The sequence below is a fragment of the Aplidium turbinatum genome, chromosome 3 (genome assembly GCF_918807975.1).
Source record: "Aplidium turbinatum chromosome 3, kaAplTurb1.1, whole genome shotgun sequence".
Taxonomy (NCBI): Eukaryota; Metazoa; Chordata; class Ascidiacea; order Aplousobranchia; family Polyclinidae; genus Aplidium; species Aplidium turbinatum.
Genome location: NC_137474.1, coordinates 37,559,218 through 37,582,981, shown reverse-complemented (window position 1 = coordinate 37,582,981; position 23,764 = coordinate 37,559,218). Strand labels below are relative to the sequence as shown.

The 23,764-nt window shown below is 36.3% G+C and overlaps 1 protein-coding gene across 1 annotated transcript in view; it reads left to right on the top strand.

The window, feature by feature from the left end:
- Positions 1 to 389: 389 nt before the first annotated feature.
- Positions 390 to 23,764, top strand: part of LOC145766773 (uncharacterized) — a 35,756-nt gene continuing 12,381 nt past the window's right edge. Inside the window, exons 1-14 of the mRNA XM_082578479.1 lie at positions 390 to 532; positions 1,728 to 1,829; positions 3,032 to 3,093; positions 4,470 to 4,574; positions 5,920 to 5,999; positions 8,535 to 8,614; positions 10,297 to 10,476; positions 11,060 to 11,178; positions 13,511 to 13,616; positions 15,610 to 15,644; positions 18,920 to 19,011; positions 20,116 to 20,224; positions 21,183 to 21,365; positions 21,670 to 21,786. Coding sequence (XP_082434605.1) covers positions 502 to 532; positions 1,728 to 1,829; positions 3,032 to 3,093; positions 4,470 to 4,574; positions 5,920 to 5,999; positions 8,535 to 8,614; positions 10,297 to 10,476; positions 11,060 to 11,178; positions 13,511 to 13,616; positions 15,610 to 15,644; positions 18,920 to 19,011; positions 20,116 to 20,224; positions 21,183 to 21,365; positions 21,670 to 21,786 — 1,401 coding nt within the window. The 5' untranslated portion in view covers positions 390 to 501. The remainder of the gene's footprint in view (positions 533 to 1,727; positions 1,830 to 3,031; positions 3,094 to 4,469; positions 4,575 to 5,919; positions 6,000 to 8,534; positions 8,615 to 10,296; positions 10,477 to 11,059; positions 11,179 to 13,510; positions 13,617 to 15,609; positions 15,645 to 18,919; positions 19,012 to 20,115; positions 20,225 to 21,182; positions 21,366 to 21,669; positions 21,787 to 23,764) is intronic.

The window sequence follows — 23,764 nt, the reverse complement described above, 5'->3', positions numbered from 1 at the left end:
GTCCTACAGCATTATGTCATATATTTTACTACGGCGTTTAGCCCATCGTTTGAGACATATATACGGTCGCAGTATTGTGGTTACTTATTTGTTTAATTGTATTTTTTTTCAAATATGTTATCTTTGAATATTTTGTGTTGTGTCGGTACAACCTAAGCTACTTGTCAAATCATGCACACACATGTTGTTACTTTTCTTTACATGTAGCCTATAGGTTGTGCCGACAACAATAGAAAACATTCAAAGATAAGATACTTGAAAAAATGAAACAATTAGACAAATAAGTAAACACAATGTGATTGGTATCAAGTTCCAGCGGCACGACGCTGCTCGTGGCTTGTGAATGCAGATACTTCTCAGGGTTTTGAGGCTTTGTTGGGTTAAGAAGATAGAGTATTTGTTCTGAAATAGCCTACTTTAAGTCGAGGCACCGTCTTATAACTGTGCATAGACAATGAACAAAACTTAGAACGAAAGGTTCAGCAATCTGAAAAAACAAAAATGCCATCCAATGTCGTTCATGCAGAGGAAGGTAAGTTTTATTTGACTGATTTGTTTGTTTGTTTGTTTGTTTATCTTTATCCTGCATTGCGGGAAAGCGGACTTGAGCGCTATGCATCGGTGTACGCCTTCCGACATACACCTGACCCACGCTGCAGCCGACGGCAATGTCTGTTTCCGGTTGTCTACTCTACTTATGACTTAAATTTGGTACTACCCATTACTCGAAATCGATGACTGGGTAGAGGCAATTATCGTAAAGTTTCTTGCCCAGAGAAACAACAGCAAGTGCGGGTGGCTGGAGTCGAACATGCAGGCTCTCGACTGCGAGCCCAACGCACTAACCACTCGGCCACTGCTAACCACTCGGCCATTTGTATACTGCTTTTATTCACAAAAATTCTAAATTTTCAAGAACCCAGTAAACTCTAGTGAGGTCATCTGGTAAAATATTATCCTTACGCAAAAGACTATCCGGAATTTATACATTGCTTCGTTTATGAAATTACACTCCTGGGAAATATCAATCTCATAATGTACTCAGTTGCGCCTCTATACAGCTGTATTGACACTGCCTGCTTTGTAAAGCGCTGAGGAGCAACGCATTCTGCGTTGGATACAGCGCTATATAAAAACTAACATTATCATTATTATTATTATATAATTTCTAACTCAGTCCTAATTAGCCTACAACCCTAGGTATAATAATATAGACTCGGTTTATACAGTAGCCTACTCGGAAGTTGGAACACTATAAAAAAATTCAAATTTTAGGCTGCTAACTACTGCTTGCTATATACATGTTGGCTACTGTTACTACTGTTTCAAAGGCAAATCTATTTTTAAGGTTTCTTTTCAACCACGGAGCAATGCTACAAAGTAGAAAAGCTTTGTTATCTACGTTAATTGCACAGTTGTCAATTACACACATGCGCAAATTGGAGATAGACCTACATACTTTACACGAAATACCAAGAAATTCTCAATTTGAATATTTAGGATTAGCCTACTTAGTTCATTTTTAACTTTTGTGTAACTTTTAGACCTAACCTGATCCCACAGTAATTCTATTTCTTAGTTTTGGCTTACTAACAGTAATTTGTTTGACAGAGTTTTTGTTGAAAATAAATGCATCTGTTCATATTTTAATATGTAAATAAAAAACATTTTCTTGATTACGTGCGTGAATTGAAAACCACTTCTAAAATAATCTTACAAAACTTTAGGTCGGTACGAACGCAAGGACAGGCAAGCTGAGACTAAAAGAAGTGGAAGGAGTTCCTCGCGGAGAAGGATGAATGAAAAGCATAAAGATTATTACAGTCTAAGTGAGTTAAGCAAAATAATCGATACATATTGTATACATTTCCTTTACAGAAAGTGGAGCTTACACAAAATAGCAATATGTTAAATTTGTTTGAAAATATGTTGGTAAATATCAGTAGTATTCCGAATATCTATGGGTGATTAACTGTCTATAGTGACAAAATGTCAGTCATGAGCCTACGTACTTATTATGGACTTGTGGCGTACGCAAGAGGGTTTCGAGGATACAATAGAAACATTTAGAGACTATAAGTTCAATGTGGGGTCAATGTTTTTCCCGTTTTGAGGGGTATTTAACTAAGTGCTTCTCTTGTATCCGCTACTGCACCAAGCCATTGGCAAGAAGAGTCAACTATCTTTTGTTTCATTATAGAACTTTTCCGCTTGATTTTATGATAATAAAAGCAAAACTAGTTAAGCTAACCTTTCTGTAATTGCAGGGTGCATTTTTTTCTTGGAGTGATAAAGGCAATGACTCATACATATATAGAGAAAGACAAACAAGGCTGCAATTTTATGTCTTGATTTTTGTTTTTCTTCACTTGAACCGCATAATTATCTTTTTCTAAAAGCGTTTCCATCCCATTTTTTGAAAATTTCCAACAAACATTGATATAGTGATAGAGCAGCCTCAATCCACTTGAGATTGTGTCGAACTGTCTTATGGTTCCTTATGCGCCGCTGCTGTTTGCGTATACTGCAGTATGTTTTTTTCAAATTTGTGCATTTTTTTGTTCAAATATGGACATTTTTGCCTGAGATAAATAAATAATAATAAAAGACAAATGAAACTTTCTGTCCAGAATTTAAATAGCATTCGTATTATGAAATGGAATTAAACTTATCATTAATAGGCAGCAGTGGCCGAGTGGTTAGTGCGTTGGGCTCGCAGTCAAGAGCCTGCATGTTCGACTCCAGTCACCCGCACTTGCTGTTGTTTCTCTGGGCAAGAAACTTTACGATAATTGCCTCTACCCAGTGATCGATTTCGAGTAATGGGTAGTACCAAATTTAAGTCATAAGTAGAGTAGACAACCGGAAACAGACATTGCCGTCGGCTGCAGCGTGGGTCAGGTTTACGTCGGAAGGCGTACACCGATGCATAGCGCTCTAGGCCGCTTTCCCGCAATGCAGGATAAACATATGAAAAACAAACAAACAATATTTTGAGCTTGATGTTTTTCATCGTTTTATTCTGTTCTAGGACAATCGTTGGAAAGAGTTTATAAGAAGTACATAGAGAAGCCCGATGACGTCGATTCAAAGGTATGGAAGATACGAATATCATTTAAAATGCATAACCTTTGAATTTTCAGTTTGCTAGTATATTCAGCTATGGCAGGGGTTCTCAAACTTTTTTGATTGCGCCCGCTTGGTGTCACTTGTAAAGCTTTGTGTCCCTTTTTTGCTTAAGTTTTCAATCAAAGTCAAATTAATTAAATTTAACATGTTTTGGGTTTTAAAACAAATTTTATTTTTTATTTTCATCTTACATAAATCAAAAGACTATATACTTTTCTTCGCAATAATGAGAAAGATGTACCGTAGCTGCTTTTTTTAAGTCAGCTGTTTAATTCGCGGCGTAGTTGAATACAATGTACAGTTGTACACCGCATGTCAGGTTCACAGTTAAATTTGTTTTAAATCTAAGCTTATGTCTTCACACTTGCAAGTGCAGTAAAGCCATTCGCACAAAATAATGTCACAAACAGCGATTGCTACTGCGCAATGGACTAAACAACAACTGCAAGAATAAGCGCTGGAAACTAAACCCAAAACTAGTTCACATTACCAGTCAATAATCGTAACACAATGCATAAGGTGTTAGCAACATTTCTGTTTGCGACTTTTACAGTAGCCTACAATAGCATACTAGTGCATTAGAGCAACAATCTGCCACCGTTGCACCTCTCTTGGAGAATCTTCATCCCCCCCCAAGGGGGGCACGCCCCTCAGCTCAAGAATCATTGAGCTATATAGATATCAGAGCAACGTCAAAGCATTTAGGTGGCTTATTTTTCTAAAATAATAATGTTCCGAGCGCTATTTGGTTGAAATTGAAACAACTACCGAATGAAACTGAATTTAAATCCAGAAGTTCCAGTATCCAAATTTGAAGCTCCAGACCAAGTTTGCATCAATTTGAGAAACATCCGTTGTCTTGATTTGGTTGTGTTTAAGCATTAAATTTTTTTGAAGATTTTCGCTCCATTGCCGTCGTCAGTTATAATATTCATTTCAAACAGCAAAAACTGCAACATACGAGAAATTTCAGAATTGCCGCGCCGGGCAAAAACTTTATGGATTTACAGACAGAATTTGCCTTTGCTTTCTGATTTTTTTTACAATAAAGAATATTTTCTATTGATAAAAATTTTTCTGCCTTTTGATTTGTTAACGTTTTCATAAAGAGCACGCCAACTTTACAAATTTACATTTTAGCTTTGAGTTCATAATCATCTTAGTGAAAATTCTTGCTACAGTATTACAGTATAGCCCATTTTTCTGGTTCAGGATGGTTGCAATTTGTTAAATGTGTTTTTTTTTTAATAATTTAATTTAACCCTGTCTATGTATATTGTCGGTTTACTTGGTGTAACATGTTTAAACTTTTAAAAAAAAAACTTTTTGTTTTATTTCAGCAAACCTTCATTTCAAAGTTAGACTCCATCAAACATGAAAATATTGATGTCAATGACATTGTATTCGACCTCGGGAGAGAAAGCAAACATTCAATTTTGCACCAAGTAAGTAATTGCCGTTAAAAATTAAATTATTTCACATTGGGCTTATTAATCACTCTTGAAATCCATCATATCATCCGAAACTTCAAGACAACTCTACTTTCATTTCACTGAAGAGCTGAAGAGATCGAAACATTGGCCACTGTCAACATTTAAAAATGTATTTTAGACATTATCTTTTAAATCCACTAAGTATTGCAGCTTCGAAAAAAATTCAGTGTTAAACTTTCTGTTTTCTGTTCATTAACTCAGCAACCTTTTGCTTTTCGTGACATATTCATGATATTCAGATATCATGCGTCCTCTGTTCATGTTTACTCCACGTGATTAAGGTAAAGGGCGAGACCCATATTTGAATCCTAGCACCGGGGGATGAGACGATAATGTTTTCATTATCCGAAACATTCGGCACTGACGAGAGTAGGGTGGCCAGTTCCAATCTTCGTGTACATCTTCTAACATGGTTTACTGACTTGCCGAAGCACAATCAAAAAATCTCGATGGTGTTATATCAAACTTTGTTTAAATATTAAGTGGAAATCTTCCCTTCTTCCCCACAAAATTATGCAAGTTGTAGAACTATGTCAGGTACATTTAAAATTCTAAACTTGGTTGCCGTTAAAGGGTCAGAAAAGTGGTTAAACTGCAAATTAATCTACACATTTTTGTTTGTAAAAATTTGGCAATCACATAAGACCGGTAAAAATGATTTCCAAGTATTAAATTCATTTAAAGCTTGTCCGAAACTGATTGAAGTTCATTTTCAACATTATTATGTTTTACTTGTAAGAATGTTTTTTTTTTATTATTCAATTCTTTTTTAACAAACAGATTAAATTACCAATACGTTTTGTAGTTCAACGTATTGATTTGGCTTCAAATTTGTCTTAAAACTGATATGAGCACGCATTTGAAGTTTTATACTGTTGAAAAAGCATAGCAAAGTGATCTGCGTTAAGCTGACACCAATCCTTCTGGATCACTTTTAGTCTGCATACAACTTTCTTTTTGCAACCAGTTGTTTACAGAAAACATATGGTGTTTAAGCTACACTTTTTCTCTGCCGTAACAAACATTGGATTATATAAAATTCATAAATATGTTCAATTCTTTTGATTGAAACTAAAACGTAAAGATAAAACTTTTCGTGTGAGTTGTGATGTAGCCTACAAATACTCATTTACAAACTAATGTAGGTTAAAGCTATCTTGATATTTCGAAATTGAAAAGCTTTACATTCAAATGAGCGTGAAGTAACTTGCAGTAATCACAAGCTGACACATGAGAAAAAAATCTCTAAAATACTAACCAAGCAATTCCAGTTTCAAGTTTCTATATATTTTTTAAGATTGCTGGACGAGATAAAGACCCAAAGGTACTTGGAATCTTAATGCGACGTTTCAGGGCAAACCCAAATCTTCTTGACGAGTAAGCTTGTAAACCTACCTACGATAGCCTATACAAGCTAGTCTACAAAAGCTAAGGGCAAGCATTTAAACGTTTATAGAAATGTATACACAACCAAACTACATAAGCACTATCAGGGCCGTTGAGAGAACAATTTGGGATCGGTACACACGAGAAACCTGGGCCTCTTCAAACAAGAGACTACTAAAGATACTATTATACCTCTGAAATATACGCAGTGTTTTTTTCGTTTTTTAGACCCCATAAAACAATTTCAGATTCTTAAAGTGATCCCGGCCCGAGTCTACAACTATCTCCTGGAACCCCCTGTCCACGTTACTTCTCACTGTAGTTCCTATAGTGCAGCAATACTTATGTATAGGCTTAAGCAAAAACAATGCATTTCGATAAATATGTTTGCGTATCTCCCACGTAAGCCGTACAACTTTAAATTGACAATATGTTTTGCAAATTTTTTTATGTACACTTGGCTGCCGACCACATCTAGCAGGGCGTAACTACCGCCAGTGCATGCACCGGGCCCCCAGAGCAAGAGGGCTGTCCGTTGCTACATTTTATTGTAAACCATAGACAGATAAGTGATAACAGCTTTATAAGATTAAATTGCATAATTCAAAAAATAATATATAAAGCTACATAACTTTAAACGTTTTGGGCAAAACTTTCTGCCCTCGTCAAGAAAATACCTTAATTCATCTAAACAAAAACAAATATTGTGAAATGTTGATAATAAATGACTGAAATTAAATAAAACTGCATTGACCTGCGTATAAGCAACTGACGAACAAACACAAAAGGTGGTAACAATTTGCCAAAATATGTGGGAGTGTGGTCATGAGACAAGATAGTGAGCGGAACAACATAAAGGCAATCAAAGAAAAACCACTAAGCAACATAAAACAAACGTAATCTAATACAAATTCAACAAAAAAGATGCCCTTCCAGCGAATAATTGTTTGTTGAGCCTGGGGTTGTGCTACTTTATTTGGAGTGCCTCATGAATTTTAGTTTCAAACTCTGATTGACAGTTGCGAATCAGTTTGAAAGAATCCAATGCAAATTTGATGTTGGAACAAATACTGCAGTCATAAATGTGGTCTTTGATTGCACTGTGTTTGTTGATGTCTGTTAAATTTAGGTGTTCCGTTGCTCTTGTAACCAAGTCTTGTGGACATACCTATGTAATTATGTATGTCATGTTTGTGTCACACGAACAAGTGAACTTGTAGACAATGTTGGAACGAAGAGACTGCGGAACGGGAGATTTCAGCCAAAAATATTTACTTATTTTAAAAGCTTTGTACAGAGGAACAATGTCGATGTTAAATTTACACTTAAAGATTTTAGATAGTTTTTTAGCGTATACGAGTGATTCCTTTCCTATAGGAAAGGTATGGATATAGTAGAGTTATGGAAATTTATGACGTCATACTCAGTGAAGATGCTGAATTGAAACGTTGTAAAACCTTATCAAAAAACTGCCCGGAATATCCATTAGCAAATAACATAGATTTAATTTTGCCGATTTCATTCATGTAGTGGTATTTGTCTGAGCAGATAGAACGAGCACGATTAAGCAAACCTAAAACCAACCTATTATTAACATTTCACGAATATTTGTTTTTGTTTAGATGAATTAAGGTATTTTCCTGACGAGGGCAGAAAGTTTTGCCGAAAACGTTTAAAGTTATGTAGCTATTTTTATTTTATGTATTATTTTTTGAATTATGTAATTCAATCTTATAAAGCTGTTATCAATTATCTGTCTATGGTTTTCAAAAAGTATCTCTCTACCAAAGCTATAGCCTACCATTTTATTGTAAAATATTTCAGTAAAAACTAAAGTAACTTGGTATTATGATACCCAAAAGGTCAGAACAGAGGCATTCTGCGCAGCTATTTCTCTTTAATAATCCCATTTCGATTTTTCCACAAAATACACGAGACCTGATAAAATATGTCATAAGGCCTGAAGTGACTTGAGTTTAATGATTTCTAGACATCCATGCAGTTTATTCAATTAGTTATTGCGGCTTGTTTTTGCTTGGAAACTTCCGTGACTTTGTAACCATTGGTTTCTAAGATATTGAGCTCACAACTCTAGTGTCAATGGTATAATGGACAACATGAGACTTGTTTTTGCAAGATAAATGCTTTCGCAAGCTTAAGTTAAAAGCTAAATGTTAAACAGCAACAACCAAAGCTGATGTATGGGCTAAGTAAAGTTGCGGCTGCGTTGCTGAAATGTTGATAACCAAAAGTTGCTAAGTAACAATTTAAAGGGCTACCACAGTTAATCACGTGATATAAACGTGGTGTAAGTTATACTTGTAAAAGCAAACTTATTTTCACTCGATAAAAAACTAATAAGTTGCCCTCACTTACCTGACCACTGATTTGCATCAATTAATTAATTTATATGTTTGCATTTAACTTTAAAACGAAAACTTTTTATAGCGTAAACTTTTATACTGTATAAGACTAATTTTACTTGGTAAAGTGACTGAAGTTGTTTTACTTGTCTTAATTTTTTAGAAAAACACGTACCACACCTATGCATGAAGCAGCTGCGGCCAACCATGCCATGACAGTAAAACTTTTGCTAGCACACAAAGGTAACAGAGATTTCGTTCCAAAGTAATAATAAAGCATCTGTTAATACCAAAGAATTTGTTGATTAAATTTATATATACAATAGTATTGTATATAATATTATATACAACAATGGACGTATTGTACTTGTACATTTTAAATTGCTCACTGGTTGCAGTTTGAGCACTTTGGCAAGGTTGGCGAAAGTACGATTGTGTAGTTTTTTACGTACGTGGGGTTAGTTGGATAGTGGGGTTAGTTTTAAAAATATTATTTTTGTAACTCTCGATAAACTTTTTAAATATTTACTGCCACCATATAATATAATTTATACAAATACATAATCCATGTTAGATTTGATTTGTTGAGTACAGGTATGCCTGTTTGACTGGTAATTTTGTATTTTTTACTTTCGAAGTAAAATTTTTAGCATTTTGAATAACATTTTATGCGTCAATGTCGTTAAAGATAGGCAGACGATTTTGGGTGTGTGTCAGCTGTAGATGTTCTATAACACTAAGAAATAAACAAATTTTAGTCAAATGAACCATAGTTGAATATTTTAGGAAAATTGCGTGTCATGTGCTCATGGGGCTAGTTGAAAAACTGTAGATGGGGTTAGTTGGAAAATGCCTTAATAGTAGCATGGCTATGTAGTATAATATGCGTATGTCGTCGTTGTATGATAGTAAGTAGTGGGATATAAATCACGAGAGCTTTTATTGGGTCCGTGAAGACTTAAGACTTCTTTTCTCCTTGGCAAGTCTACAGCCAGTATTGGTTCCATTCGTGATGAGAATGAAAACTGTTTTAAATGGCAACTTTAATACTGTTGTGTTCTTTGGTGTTGGGGGCGTGTTCAATTATTTTTCGTATGGGTGCGTTTTTTGGTAGAAGATAAAGGTTTTTGATCGTCTTTGCTGAGAACAGTATGTTGAGGGAAATCTTCTTTTGATTAACACGTTGGTGAGAGCTGTGGCGCTCCAGTGACAGGTACGCATTTTGGGAGTGAGATTCCCTCAACGTTGAAAGATAGTATCTTTATCTGTTTGCCTATTTTAGGCACAGTGTTCGTGATTTGGCCTTACTAATTTTTTTTAATCTCTCAGGCTCCGATTTTTGGCAAAAGGAAACTGAGTGTTTTTATGCTGGGCCTTATTTGGTCCGGTGTGTGATTGGTTGGTGGGCGTTTGTATAGATAGATGTGTGCCTGGGAGGTCGTTGTGCCGTCCAGGCACCGGTTGTGAACTTAGTCTTTGCCTGAGGTGTCATTTTGTTGAAATAGAGATACCCACACATACTTCCACACCGCGACAACGTGCTAAGTCCGTCGTCAGTGCACCTACTGCATTGATGAAGCCTTTAGGCTAAAACTGTGTGCCACCGTCTGCAGTTTTTCGCCCAACTTCACAGTTATGCTAATGCATTTTAAACTAATGAAGTCCTGGGCAACAGAAATGCAATCCAGCACACTTTAGATTTGGATGGTAACAAGTAACACCTTGAAATAATTTCGACTATATTGACTTCAGTAGACCTAGCAATCAACATTGTTGTATTAAGGTACTTCTCTTGAAATGATGATCGGTCATTCCTAAACGTTTTTATAATTTTGTTGCAAACCAAGACGACATTGTTCATCAAAAATTTATCAACTTTACCACGTAAAGCTAAAGAAATTTGACTTGTTTATTAATCCCTGCAGCTAAAGATAACAACGTCCAGAATAAGTTACAACAAACCCCGCTTCATTGGGCCGCAAAATTCAATGCAGTAGACGCTATCAGAGCAATCTTGGAAAATCGTCTTGGTCACGACAGAAAGAATCTTATGGAAGCCAAAGACGCTAGCAAACGTACTGCACTATTCATTGCAGCTGAGTACGGTAAGTGCTGGCGCTATTTCGTGAGACTGTTACAAGACAAAGTAAAAAGAAGCGAAATTTTGTTCTTTGAGCTAGTGTTTCTCAAACCTTTTTTTAATTCGGCCCAAAATTCATTTATTTGTTGCTGAAATGCCTCCAGAGGCCAAACTTCGCTTTGTACTGAATTTCAATGCAATTCCTTTGCAATCAAATTCAGTGACCCAAATTCAATCAATTAGCATCTCAAATTTGGGAAATCCTTTCTTCATTAGTAATGACCTACTTTCTTGAATGCTTTTGATATTTGCCTTTTCATTGCTGGTTTTGGCACACTATTTCGTTCGTTTCTATAAAACGTTTTTACACCTTCAGACAAAAAAAATATGTATATACTATATAGCTGAATACTGAAAAGTTTGGGTGTTCATCAGGACAATTATCGTTTCTAGCACTAGTGTGCGAAACGTCAGTGAAGCAATAAACCATCTTGTTTGTTGTTAAACCATCTTGTTTGTTGTTAATTTTACTTTCAATTTCATCAGATGAACGTAGCAACTAGTGCTAGAAACGATACTATATAGCTGTGATGCTACTGCACTTTCAGGTAGAGCTGAAGCGGCTGCTTGCTTGTTGGCGTTTGGGGCTGATCCAACTGTGCAATCTGATGAAAAATCTGATCCGGAGATGTGCTTGAGCTTCATGATTGAAAACATGGAGTCAGTGGTGAGAGTTTGTGGAGGGGTTGTGATAGCATTAGTATGACTAATCGTAAGTTATGCGATACTCCTGCTGTTGAGTTATATATAAAATTATCACAACAATATAGGGCTGTGGAGTCGGAAGGACTTTGGCGTGTCCGGAGTCGGAGTCGTCAAACAAAGGTCGATTCTGATTTCGGCTTGATACAAAACAATAACATTTTTTTTGCAATTTTTTTTTAAATGTTGTTTCTTGCTCTCCGTATTAAACTCTACAACTTCACCAGAAAATAAAAGTTTTTGTTCTTGTTACTTTTTATGAAAGTCGCCGTTTCAATTTCTATCACAACTTAAAGTGAAATTAAATTTAAAAAAAAATAAAAAAGGACAGATATAAAAAATCTGGTAACCCTCCAAAATCTGGCAACACTGAAGCCGGAGTCGTTGGCCAGTTATAAATCGAGAAGTCAGAGTCGTACATTTTTTGCCCAACTCCACAGCCCTGAAGTGAATAAAATATCAACGTCATTCCAGTAAAATAATTTTTCGTCTATCCGCCAAAAAAGATGATCCGTAAATTGAAATTACGGCATAAAATACAAGCTATAAACATTAGGAAAATAACGTCAGTAAAAGCACATTCCCCTACTTGTTTGCATGCATCGTGTTCAGTGTTAAATTTCTATTCCAGGTGTGTGTAGTTGTAGTTCAAGGTGCGCAATATGATATAACTTCCAGAATGTCACGATTATTTCTATCTCTTACCAGGAAAGAGACTTGGAAAGGTTCAATGACGTAGTTTAATGCAGGGAAGTTGACAGGGGGGTCTAGGTGGTACTTTTGGACCGAGAATATTTAAGGGGCCCGGATTTTAAAAGATTCCCCGTGACTTCAAACATTATCAAGGTCTTAATATAATCAGATCTGAAGGAATTGCCATCAGAGGTTAAAACAGCCATTTCAGCCGTCAGATAGTAAAGTACCGGGCCCCCTTCTGGGTACCGGGCCCACTTCAGCTTTCTGATGGTAAAATAGCCACTTTTGCCACCAAACAGTAAAATAAGAATTGAGTCTATATAGTGATTTCCCTAACCACGAATATTACCCGAAACACGAATTTCAAAATAAACAAGCTAATATTTGTTCAAACTCAAAAACTGAAATTGCACAGGTAAGAAGATTACTATCCCTATTTTTGCACTAAAAATTAGACCAAAACCGCTTTTCAGATTGCAGCAATCAGCAAATGTTTGACCTAGACCCAAACACCTTTCCCAAATCAAATTGAAAACTTTCTGACTGTCTGCAGTGTTGTAACTTCTCCTCTGGTAAGCCTAGAATGACCAGTGAAACATCAATAGAATCGGGAAGTAATACTCTAGCGCCATGTTACAAATAAAAGTTCAAAAAAAGCAACCGCTAGATAGAGATAGTAAGTTTTGCGGTTCAAGAAATTTTAAGATTGTGCAAGATTTGTTAAATGACCATGCTTAAACGACGTCAATAAAAGTTTGTACACAACCTTTATGTTCATAACTTTGTCGATGAAGGGGGCCCGAAAATAAATTGGTACAGGGCCCGAGAAATCCTTTCAACGGCCCTGCTTGCAGTAGGTTTAAAGTACCGGAGTCATGGACCATTAACCCATGCAGTAGGATTAAAGGACCGGAGACATTTAGGCTATTTCAGAAAATGCGAGGTCATGAAAGCTCCTCTCGTCATGCCGAGACGTGTGTCCTATATGATCAATGGTCTTTTTCATCGTGTGATCCTTTGCCCCTCTAAGGGTCGAGGAGATCTGCCTTTTACCACCTTTGAGCAGTTGCGGTAACTCGGGCTAGATGTTTGGGCAGGTGTCGAACAGCCACCGAATTGATTCGTCATCCAGTTCGGCAGACCAATAGAAGAAGCGTTGCAGAATTTTTTTATTGAAAACATGTATAGGCTAAAGAAAAAAACGGGGGCCCATATTGGATGTTTTGCACCGGGGTCCCAGCTAACGAGGTTACGGCTATTCCTCTGAAAAGGAAATATCATACTGAACACGATGTATGTGAAGGGTAAGAGAATATGTTTCGAAATACACTTTTATTTGAAGTTTATTTTATCGGTAGGCTATATCGCAGTTTTGTATGCCGCTGTTTTTACAGACATTTTCTTTAGGTGAATGGCCAGAAACTATTCTGCCAGAATGACGGTGGCTATGAAATTATTGTAATCAAAGCATAGAGACCAAAGTAACTTTAACAGCACATGTACTTGCCACTAGTTTGCTCAGCGTTGCGTTTGACTAGGCTACTTTGTAATATTAGCCTATACATGCCTCATTTTCATACTCCTTTGTGAATTGCATTTAGGCTTCACGTGCATTAGATAGTTCATACTATTACACAAAAGATATTGCCAGAAGAGAAGAAACATACTTTTTGAATAAACTTGAACCTGAACACTTGCGATGGACAGGCGAGTATATTTGGCAAAGTAATAAATATTGTTAATTTATAGACTTGATATCATTGCAGTGTTTTTCGCAGTAGGCCTACATAGAGCTATACGGTAGCTATTTTATTAGAAAATATCTGAAACACAAAATTTAACTGTTCAAATCAGGTTCGAACAGTGACAAGTTTCTGAATGTATAATTTTTTGAATGTTTGGTAGTCACAGATCCCAAGAGGGTGTCTTTCTAGCTATCAACAGTGAAGTTGTTTCTACCGACTACTGTACAATAAGCTTAGTTTTTATTGACTTCTTCGGGGGGTGGGCTAGATCAGGTGATTAAGCTACCTGTTTAGCATGGAAAAACACATTAGCCTACCTGATCTAGTCCTCTGAAGAAGTCAGTCGTGTCTGATGACCAAACATCGGAATAAACGCAAATTATCACTTTACACATCTTGTGATATAATTTAACTTGTAGTTTACACCAAAAGAACGTATCATGTTATAGAACAGGGCTACTCAACTGGCGGACCGCGGTCCGAATCCGGACCTTCTGAGTGTTTATAGTGGACCTCAGGCTTTCGGAAGAATAACCTCATTGCCACGTTTTGGGCTTCTTTAAACAGATTTCTACTAGGAGAAAGCATTTTTTTTCTGTGATTATCCTGCTGGGGAGGGGCCCCCCAACACTTTGTCAAAAATCCTAGAGGAGTTACATTTTACCTAAAAAAAAATGGTTCGTTACTATCATTGATACTTTAACTTTCGTGGTTGCGTATGAAATAATTTATTCACCGGACCGCTAACAGCATTCAATTTGTCACACTGGACCTTTATTAACATTAGTTGAGTAACCCTGTTATAGAACTACATGCCTGGTGAACAGCCTCATTTAATTTTTATCTGAAAAACTGTTTAATCTTCCATTGTCTTAATCTTTTAAAAGCATCAGTGTTTTTCAAAACTTTTCAAAGTTGTTACTCTTCCCCAACACGCATTATCTTCAACATCTGCTCTACCGTCTTGAAATCTTTTGATCCATTTGTAAACGCAACTTTTCTTCGGAGAATATTCCCCATTAATGTTCTACAATACCTGAACGATCTCCATTTCTTTCCAACCAAGTTTCACCAAAAAGTAAAACCCATCAGCTTAATCACTCACTGACAAATTGCAGTAGGCCTTATTCGGAAAGCCTGCATAGTGCACTGGTGATTAATAAAATGGTGTAATGCTTACTGTCCAACACTCACTAACAACTATATTAGATAAGGTCTTACAACCATCAACTAAGCAGTGTACAGAAAACAACACAAATGCAACTAATAGCTAACACAGATCTATTCAAGTCATAGCCTAAATTATCTTCTCAGTGGAAAAGTGCACGCAGTGAACTTTACCGTCTAAAATAAACACGTTTGATTTTGAATTCTAGGCTAAGTGTAGCCTACTTTATATCCCTTTAAAATGATAATTTTAAGAATTGAAATTGTCAAAGTGTAGCTAGGCCTAATTTGAGAAAAATGTGAATACTATAATATTAACGACGACCTTTTAGAGTATATGTTAATTCAAACAGAAAAGAAAATGATTGGTAGTGGCTGTTAAGCCAGGACCTGTGAAATTCTTCCTTTGAACCCTTTGAAATTTTTCTGTTGTATATCGCGATTTCGGGTATTGAACCCTCTTCAGTACAACTTTATCAACAGCATAGTACGGTACAGTAAAATTACAGCAGTTACAGTTGTAGGCCTAATCACTGATTTTCAAACGAGTGCAAAACTTCTACTCCTTCTCACTTTCAAAAATGACAAATCTTTTCCAGTTAACATACCAGCGTTGCCAGATGCTTTTCGGATAATTATCAACTACTAATCAACTTATACAAGCAATTATGACTGTTATCAAGCGTAGCATATGAGCATCCAGTAAAATTTGAAGCTTGCACATTGGCATGGCCTGTATATAATGGTTGCCATGCTCTGGTGTTACGGTAACTGCATTATACTTTTAGGTAAAACCAATCACAATCACAACGCAAGATTACCGGTAAGTGCAAATTGTATTTAATTAATTGCTGCGTTTAGCCTACTTTATAAAATTTGTATAATTATGGTTTTGCAGCAAAAGACAAGGGAACAAAGTAAGTAAATCGGGCTGTAACCTTAACCAAATATTAACCCTAAATAACTCTAACCCAGGGGTTCTTAACCAGGGGTAAATTTACCCTCTGGGGGTAAATTTCACTTGTAGAGGGGGTAAATTTACTGAATCATAAATTAAAGCAAACTTCATCATCATCATCGTCTTTTCAAAGTGGTTTGTGATTAGATAAGATCAGAACACTCTGTTCTCCTTTATCACACCGAAGTTCGGTGGCTCTCTAGGGGTCTTGTTTTGTCTCGAGTTTTCGAACTACATGGTGAAATCGAGATTTTTCTTCGAGAATGCAAATCCCTGTTGAGTAAGCATTTTGGCGTCAACAAATATATTGGTGCATTGGCTTACTTGACAGATTTATTTTCAAGTTTGAACCAGCTCAATATGCAAATGCAAGGAAAAAGTGTTACCATTATGGATGTACATAATAAAATTCAGGGCTTTCAGACAGAATTAGATGTGTGGAGTAGAAGAGTTCAAAAAGGAATTTACGCAAATTTTCCAACATTTGATGATTGGAAAGTCAGTAGAAGTCGCAACGAGATTTCTGACCTCGAAGTCGAAATATACCAGCACCTTGCGCCTTAAAAAAGAACTTTGACGGTTACTTCGAAAATGAAAGTTTCATCAGTAGCCTACTGCTCTTTGGATAACTCATCCCTTCGAAGCCAAGTTAGGAAGTATTGCTGATAATGATCTTTGCAAAGATGAATTGATTGATCTTCAATGTTCAATAACAATGTTCCAAATTCTTATCGTGTAATGGTGACTTTTCCAAGTTTTGGTGTGGATTAGTCGAAGAGTTTCCTATGCTGACTAAGGGTGCATTTGAAGTTATTATACTTTTTCCTACTACTTATCTGTGTGAAGCAGGGTTCTCTTCATTGTTGACTAGTATTAAAACAAAACATCGATCTCGCTTAGTTCCCAAAGACGACATGCTAGTAGCTCTTTCAACGACTGTTCTAAGAATCTCCAAAATTGTTCGTGGAAAGCAAGCACAAATGTCTCACTAATTGACTTTTGAAATTGCGTGTCAATTATTAATAAAAGAAAAAAAATTAAACATTCTTGTGTGCTTTTATCATAGTTAAAGGACATTTGAGTAGACATTATTTTTCACAGGTCCCCGTCAAGAAAAATCGTGTCTTCGGCAAATAAACAGCTTGTTTTTGATATTTGTCAAGGTAAATTCAGACAAAAAAGGATGTTTCGCATTTCTTCGCATGGTTGACTGGATACGATGGCATCACAAGGGGCCACCAAAACGGTTGGGGTAAATTTTACTTTTTTCATTTGGCAAGGGGTAAACGAGACAAAAAAGGTTAAGAACCCCTGCTCTAACCCTTATACCCTCAAAATATTTTGTTTTTTGAATTTTGATTTTACTATCAAGTCTTGTATAACTTCGCTTCTCGAAAAAAAAATAATAATGAGAGAGAGAAACCTTTTATTTTGTCTGTTGCGAGTATAGTACGGCACACAATACGAATAAAATAGCATCATAGCGATCTAGATACCGCACAACAGACAGGAAGCAACGAAAGACTATATCAGTCATCGAGTCAGCTTGCCCATACCATTGCCTGCTTGATCATTTCTAAACAAGAAAGTCACCTCTGTATGCTGTTTTAATTGAAAATGATTATACTAAAACTGGGTTGAGGTTAATTTTAATATCAACGTTAGCCACAATTTTAGGATACAACAAGACATTCTAAAACCTCTGGCATATTTTTTTTTAAATTCTTATCCAACTTCCACTCCCACCCTTAAAATTATCGTTTAAAAGGGTTATATTTGGGTCGCATAAAAATTTCCTCCTATTACTTTTGTTTATGGCATAGTTCGGGCATTATTGGCTACTTTACTAAAAGTCGCACTAAAACATTGCAAGCCTCAAACAGTTTTTCAGGGCTAAGGCTTTATCGCAAAACCCAGTAAAGATTTCATTTTGATTTGTGCGCACCTCGCTTTTTGAGTCGGCATGTCGCAAAATAGCATACCTTTACTCCATTGATTTTGAACTTCTGCTAACAACTAAAAGACAAAACTTTAAAGTGACCGAAAAACCATAATGATGCTAATTTCACTAATGATGTATTCTTGGAATTTCAATGCCATTTCTTTAACTTTCATTTGAGTTTATTTTTTGCTCTACCCATTTTCCCTTTATGCTTTAATAGACTACCCATAGCCTTTTTATTTATTATTTCACTCCACATTGCTCTTAACTCTCTTCTCCTTGAATACATTTGAAACGTTGCAACTTTTACTTCTCTTGACGCATTGCCCAGCTTCCGTAACCATAAGCTGATGATACTACACCGATTATTCTACTGGCCTAATTAGCATATTAAAAGTATTAAACAATATTAACACTATGTAATTTTTGCATAGTAGGCTATTACAAGTATCGCATTGTGGATTTGTTCTCAGATCTTTAGAAAGAAATATTTCAGGACAGCCGTATAGTAGCCTATAGGTCAGGGCTACTCAACTGGCGGACCGCGGTCCGAATCCGGACCTTCTGGGTGTTGATGGTGGACCTTGAGCTTTTGAAAGAATAACCTCATTGCCACGTTTCAGGACTTTTTAAACAGAATTCTACTGGGAGGAAGCAATTTGTATTGTGATTATCCTAGTTGCTGGGGGGATTCTCCCCCCGGATTCCCCAACACTTTTTCAAACTGGACCTTTGTTAACATTACTTGAGTAACCTTTCTATATAGGTAGGCTACAAATGATTATTACTTTGACTCTATTCCTTCAATGCTGAGCTAAGCGAGAACGAAATTTAACGCTACTTGTAAAAGTTTTTTGATATGACTCTAGGACGTCTAGGTATGAGTATGATTTTTATATTATGGTATGAGTATGAGTTGAACAGTGGTGGCATTCAATCTACTTAGCAACTGGTTTGTTTTGACGATAATTAGCCACATCTGGCAACCCCTCTTTCGGTGATTGTATAGCACGTCCACTCGAAAAAAGTTGACCAGGAATCGGTTCTGCAAACTTTTTTTTATTTTAGGAAGAGGTAGGCTACGCGAGAACCGGTGCAAACCGGTCGAATCCCACCACTGGGATTTATCCATCCTCGTTATTCTAATGAAAACTGCCGACACAGTATTGAGCACGTTGATGAGCAACTTCTTTTTTAGCTTGAAGCGATCATATTTTCAAGAAGATTGAAGCTGATTCAGCATCCAGTGATCCAGCGCTTGATAGAATTCAAGTGGAAGATGTTTGGAAAGTGAGTAAGAAACAATATAGCTAACAAAGAATTCATTAACACAAAGACTGTGGAGCCCAAAAAATCAGAATGCGAAACCAATTACTTTATTTGTTGAAACTGTGGTTAATGCGGCACTGTGATTAGGAGTGTTTTAAGCTGATACCAAAATTTCTAATCACTCATCTACAGAAAGTGACAGCATATTTTTTGTTATATTGATGTAAGCAAAGCACGTTTGTAAACTACTCTCGAACGGCTTTCTTTTTATCTCTCTTAGCCTGCCAAACGGGCTTAATTTCAGAGAAAATTAACATTTTTACTGTAATTTTGTTTCTGAATTGTTCTTTTGTTTGGTGGTTTTCCCAGTGCGCAACATAATGATGTTGCCAATGTTAATATAAAGAATTGCTAAAAGTTGTGCGTATATAAACGACACTCGTCTTTTTGTCAACAATCAAAATGCGTATATATACGTCATCCGTCTTATTGCAAAACTTTTCTCGCGCATATTTACAGTACACGTTCAGGGGCCCCGGAAACGGGGGGACTGGGGGGGCGGATGCCCCCCTGCCCTCAATTATTTTGTAGATGGAGGGGGGCAATGGTGCCCTTTTAAGGTCATGTAAGCTACTGCACATTTTGCAATATAACAATTTCTGCTATTCGCTTTTAGCCCAATTATAATCTTTCATTTTTGCCTTAAAATAATATTCATGGCACAAAATTCTGCAACACAGTAGGTTACAATAATTGTAACCGTTACATCATTAGGCCTATAACATAGCATGATGATGCTCTTGTTTGTATACCGGACACTTGTATCATTACTCAATAGAGAGCTGATAGATGAGCATTATCGCTATATCTTATCTTTAAATTTTTCAAAAAAATTGGCCTTTCAGCAACAAAAGTGCCCTTTTTTCATAATCCTGCCCCCCAGTCAAAAATCGTTCCGGCGCCCCTGTACACGTTATCCGTTCGCAAGTGGCTGGATACCAAGACACCATTAACTAGTATAGTTTTACTGCACTTTATTAAAAACAGCCATGTTAGTTTTGAATTTTTACGTTCACGTTGGAAAATTGTTTTCACAGCGATTTAACTGTCGCTTCAAATTTTCAGACGATACACCTTGATTAAGCTCATGATAGATTTCATTTATGTTTTGTTGTGGAGTGCTCTGGGATTATTTGTAAGATGGAATGAAAGACCCTTCTACAGCTTTCCACAGGTAATTATAGCATGACCTTCTGATTAATAGACTGTTTCTAAAAGTAAAAAAGGCCTAGAAGGGGCTTGCCACCTCGAACAATTTTTGCTATTTTATTATGTGTTGGTCGCTTTTTACGTATTTTCAAGTAAAATTAAAAAAAAAAGATCAAGTAAATAATAATAATAAAATCAAGTAAAATCCCAGAAAAACACCCTTGGATAAGACGAATAGGTAGGCTACGGTACTGGTAAGTAGCCAATGAAAAGATTGCTGTAATGGCACTGTTTGCCATGGTTTTTAAAAACGTTTTGGATGAAGATTTCAATATAAACATTTTTATTCAATTTTTTTGGTTGCAATAGGCTAAGGTAGACCTGCAATAAAGTAGGACCCATAAAACTTGTCACTATTTGTACAGATACCCTACTGTATGTTCATAGAAGAATATGATAGTAGGCCGTAGGCCTACTTACAATGCTGGTTGGTTGATTTTGAATCTTTATCCTCGGACTGACAAAGTCTTAATAGGTTATTCCTGGTAGTTTCGCATACTTGTAGAAGCTCTTGACACAGGGCCGGTTACCGAGATTGGCAGAGTGAAGTTTCCGATTGTTGAAGTGTTGTTGCCGGGGAATTATTCCATCCATTAGGTGACGCTGAATGGAGAGCAGTCCGTAGAATGCGTTGCTCAAGCGCACACCCCGAGAGTCGAACCAGTGTGCCAGCGTGATCTTGAGTCGGGCGCATAACCACTGAGCTATAGGGGCAGGCTGACAAAGTGCTTCCAGTTTTTTCAACATTTTAATAACCTCTTATTTTAATTTTGTTGGCTTAAATCTGCTACTGGTTATCAAAAAGAAACAACAGGCTAAAGGTATCAATAAAACTGCTTCAACATTCTCCCTGGGTTGTTTTATCATCTACTTTTGTGTCCGTTTTCTATCCAAATGAAAATAATCTTTTAATTTGTTTTCAGGACATATGGAGGGTACTTTTACAAGTTTTTGGCTTGCTCTTCACATTTGGCTTTGTATGCATGGAAATTAGACATCTGTACAAATCTCACAACTATTTTGGAAAATGGAAGAAATCGCAAATAGATCACTTGACGACAGACGGAAAAAATCTTACTATGTCAAATACTTCACTGCAACAAGCGGTTATTTTTTATTTCTTTGTGTGATAGGCAATATAACTGTCATTTGCACCATCCCAATAACTGACACAAGCATTCTTTCATTTGTGCATAAGCAAAAACTGCTTTTTTCCATAGTAGTTAATAAAACTAAGAAAATGTCAAAACAAGAGTATACCGGAAACTATCATAGATTTGCATCAAATCACCTTCATCTATAACACTCAATCTTAACAGTGCACTGTAAAAAGAACCACAGTTTGTCGCGCACCTATGCTTGAATAATAATCATTGACCTCACATTTTCAACAATTTATTTTGTTTTAAGGAGGAAAATTTTGTTAAAAAGAAAATTGAAACTCTGCAACATGAGTGGTCCCCTTACCTGAAGGATAACTGGAATATATTTGATTGGGTTGTCATTTTCCTAGTAATCGTTGTCGAGGTATTGTAAATGTATATTAATTTATCTCTGTTTTGTCAATGAAGAAATTAGTAGAACATTTTCTTTTGTGCCTCCAGCTTGCCACCCAAGTGCACCAAGTGAGACCTTCCAATATACAACTCTGTCTAAAAAAATATGTCGATCTGTGGTGTATGAATCAAGTTTAGAATACTCAATAGAAGAATGAAGAAGTTAATTTTAAGATAATTTTTCGGCTTATACAAAGTTTATTGATTAACTGGTAGGCTGATACTCTTTATAACTTTGATATAAACTTTGTAACTTATATAGACGTCCAATGAATACATGATTTTCATTTATGCTACACATCGCGACAGGGTTATCTACCAGTTTTTAGTACTTTTAGCCTTTTATATGTACAAAGCAAAGAAAAAAGTACACCGGGCCTGTTGCTTTTAAATTAAATTGGCAAAATACAATCCGAAAAACGACTTAGAATTTCACTGATAGCTCTTCGTTTATTACTTTAATTGAACAAGTTGTCGACATGACCTACTTTCTGCATGAAGAATCTGCTCACACACGTATTTTTCGAGACTCGTACTGGTCCTTACATTCATGCAATCTTTTGTACGAATTTATTGCAGTGGTTCTCAATCTCTGTCTTTACGGACCCCTTTCGGTTCCGTCGAAATGGTTGAGGAGCACTAAAAAAATTATTTCAAATTGTATTATATCGTGTCTCTTAACAGAAACAAAATGCTTTTAACTTTCGAAGCGACATGCTTATGACGATTGATGACATTGACGAAGTTATGTTATGTTGGCACACAGGATCAATAACCGGTAGTCTACAGTGTAAGATACTTACTGTCTTTCGATTAATTCTATAATGCTTTTCTATAAATTTGATTGAAAATTAATAGAATTTTTGCAACCTTCACAAAGACTTTTATTTTTTTCATCTATAACACTGGTCTACAAATTTCAACTTTTTTTTTCAGGTTTGGGTTTTGACAACTGCTTTTGGCTAACTTTGGGGCGCTGAATCCGAAAATGAACTCAGATTTTCTCTATCACATCAAGTTTTCTTTCTATCGTTGCCATTATTAATGAAATTGACCAATTTTTACCCTTTTTAGTGCAGTAAAATGTCAAATATAATTATTTTCTGACAGCTATAAACTTTCAAACATAGAGATATTTTTACACTAAATTCATAAATTGGTTCAGATTTCCTTTAAAATAAAAAAAATTCCTGTTATGATAATAATCGTAATAGGACATAGTGGAGATTGGTAGCTTTGAGTTTTTCCATGCTGGCTTGAACTCCCTGTCTTGGCTTCTCAGGCGTTATCTGTGGGTCAGCTGCTATCTCTGTGCAGCAGGGTTACCAGATGTAAATTTGGCAAGGAGCCAACTGCACGTTCTAAAAAGGCCAAAAAAGAGCCAACTTTTTAAACAAGGGGCCCAATTTCGTTTATTGCAACAATATAGAAGGGCTTCTTCTAGAAATGGGATTACCACAGTATGATGCAGACGAATGGAGACTTTTCATTGATAGCTCCAAACGAAGTTTGAAGTGTGTTCTACTTCACAATGGTAACGTGTACGGTTCTATTCCGATAGGACATTCGGTGACAATGAAAGAAGAGTATCAGGAAATCAAAACCTTTCTTGAAAAGTTAAAGTACCATGAGCAATTGAGCATGGTTGGCTCATCTGTGTAGATTTAAAAATGGTGAACTTTTTGCTGGGGCAACAAAGTGGCTACACCAAATACCCATGTTTCCTATGCTACTGGGACAGCAGGGCCAAGGATCAGCACTGGAACAAAGAAGAGTGGCCTCCAAGGCTCACCTTGACACCTAGAAACAAAAATATCATACGTGATCAGTTAGTTGATATCAAAAAGATCCTCTTGCCTCCTCTTCACATCAAATTTGGTCTCATGAAACAATATGTAAAAGCTTTGGATCATGAAGGAGAGTGTTTTAAGTATATATGTTATGCTTTT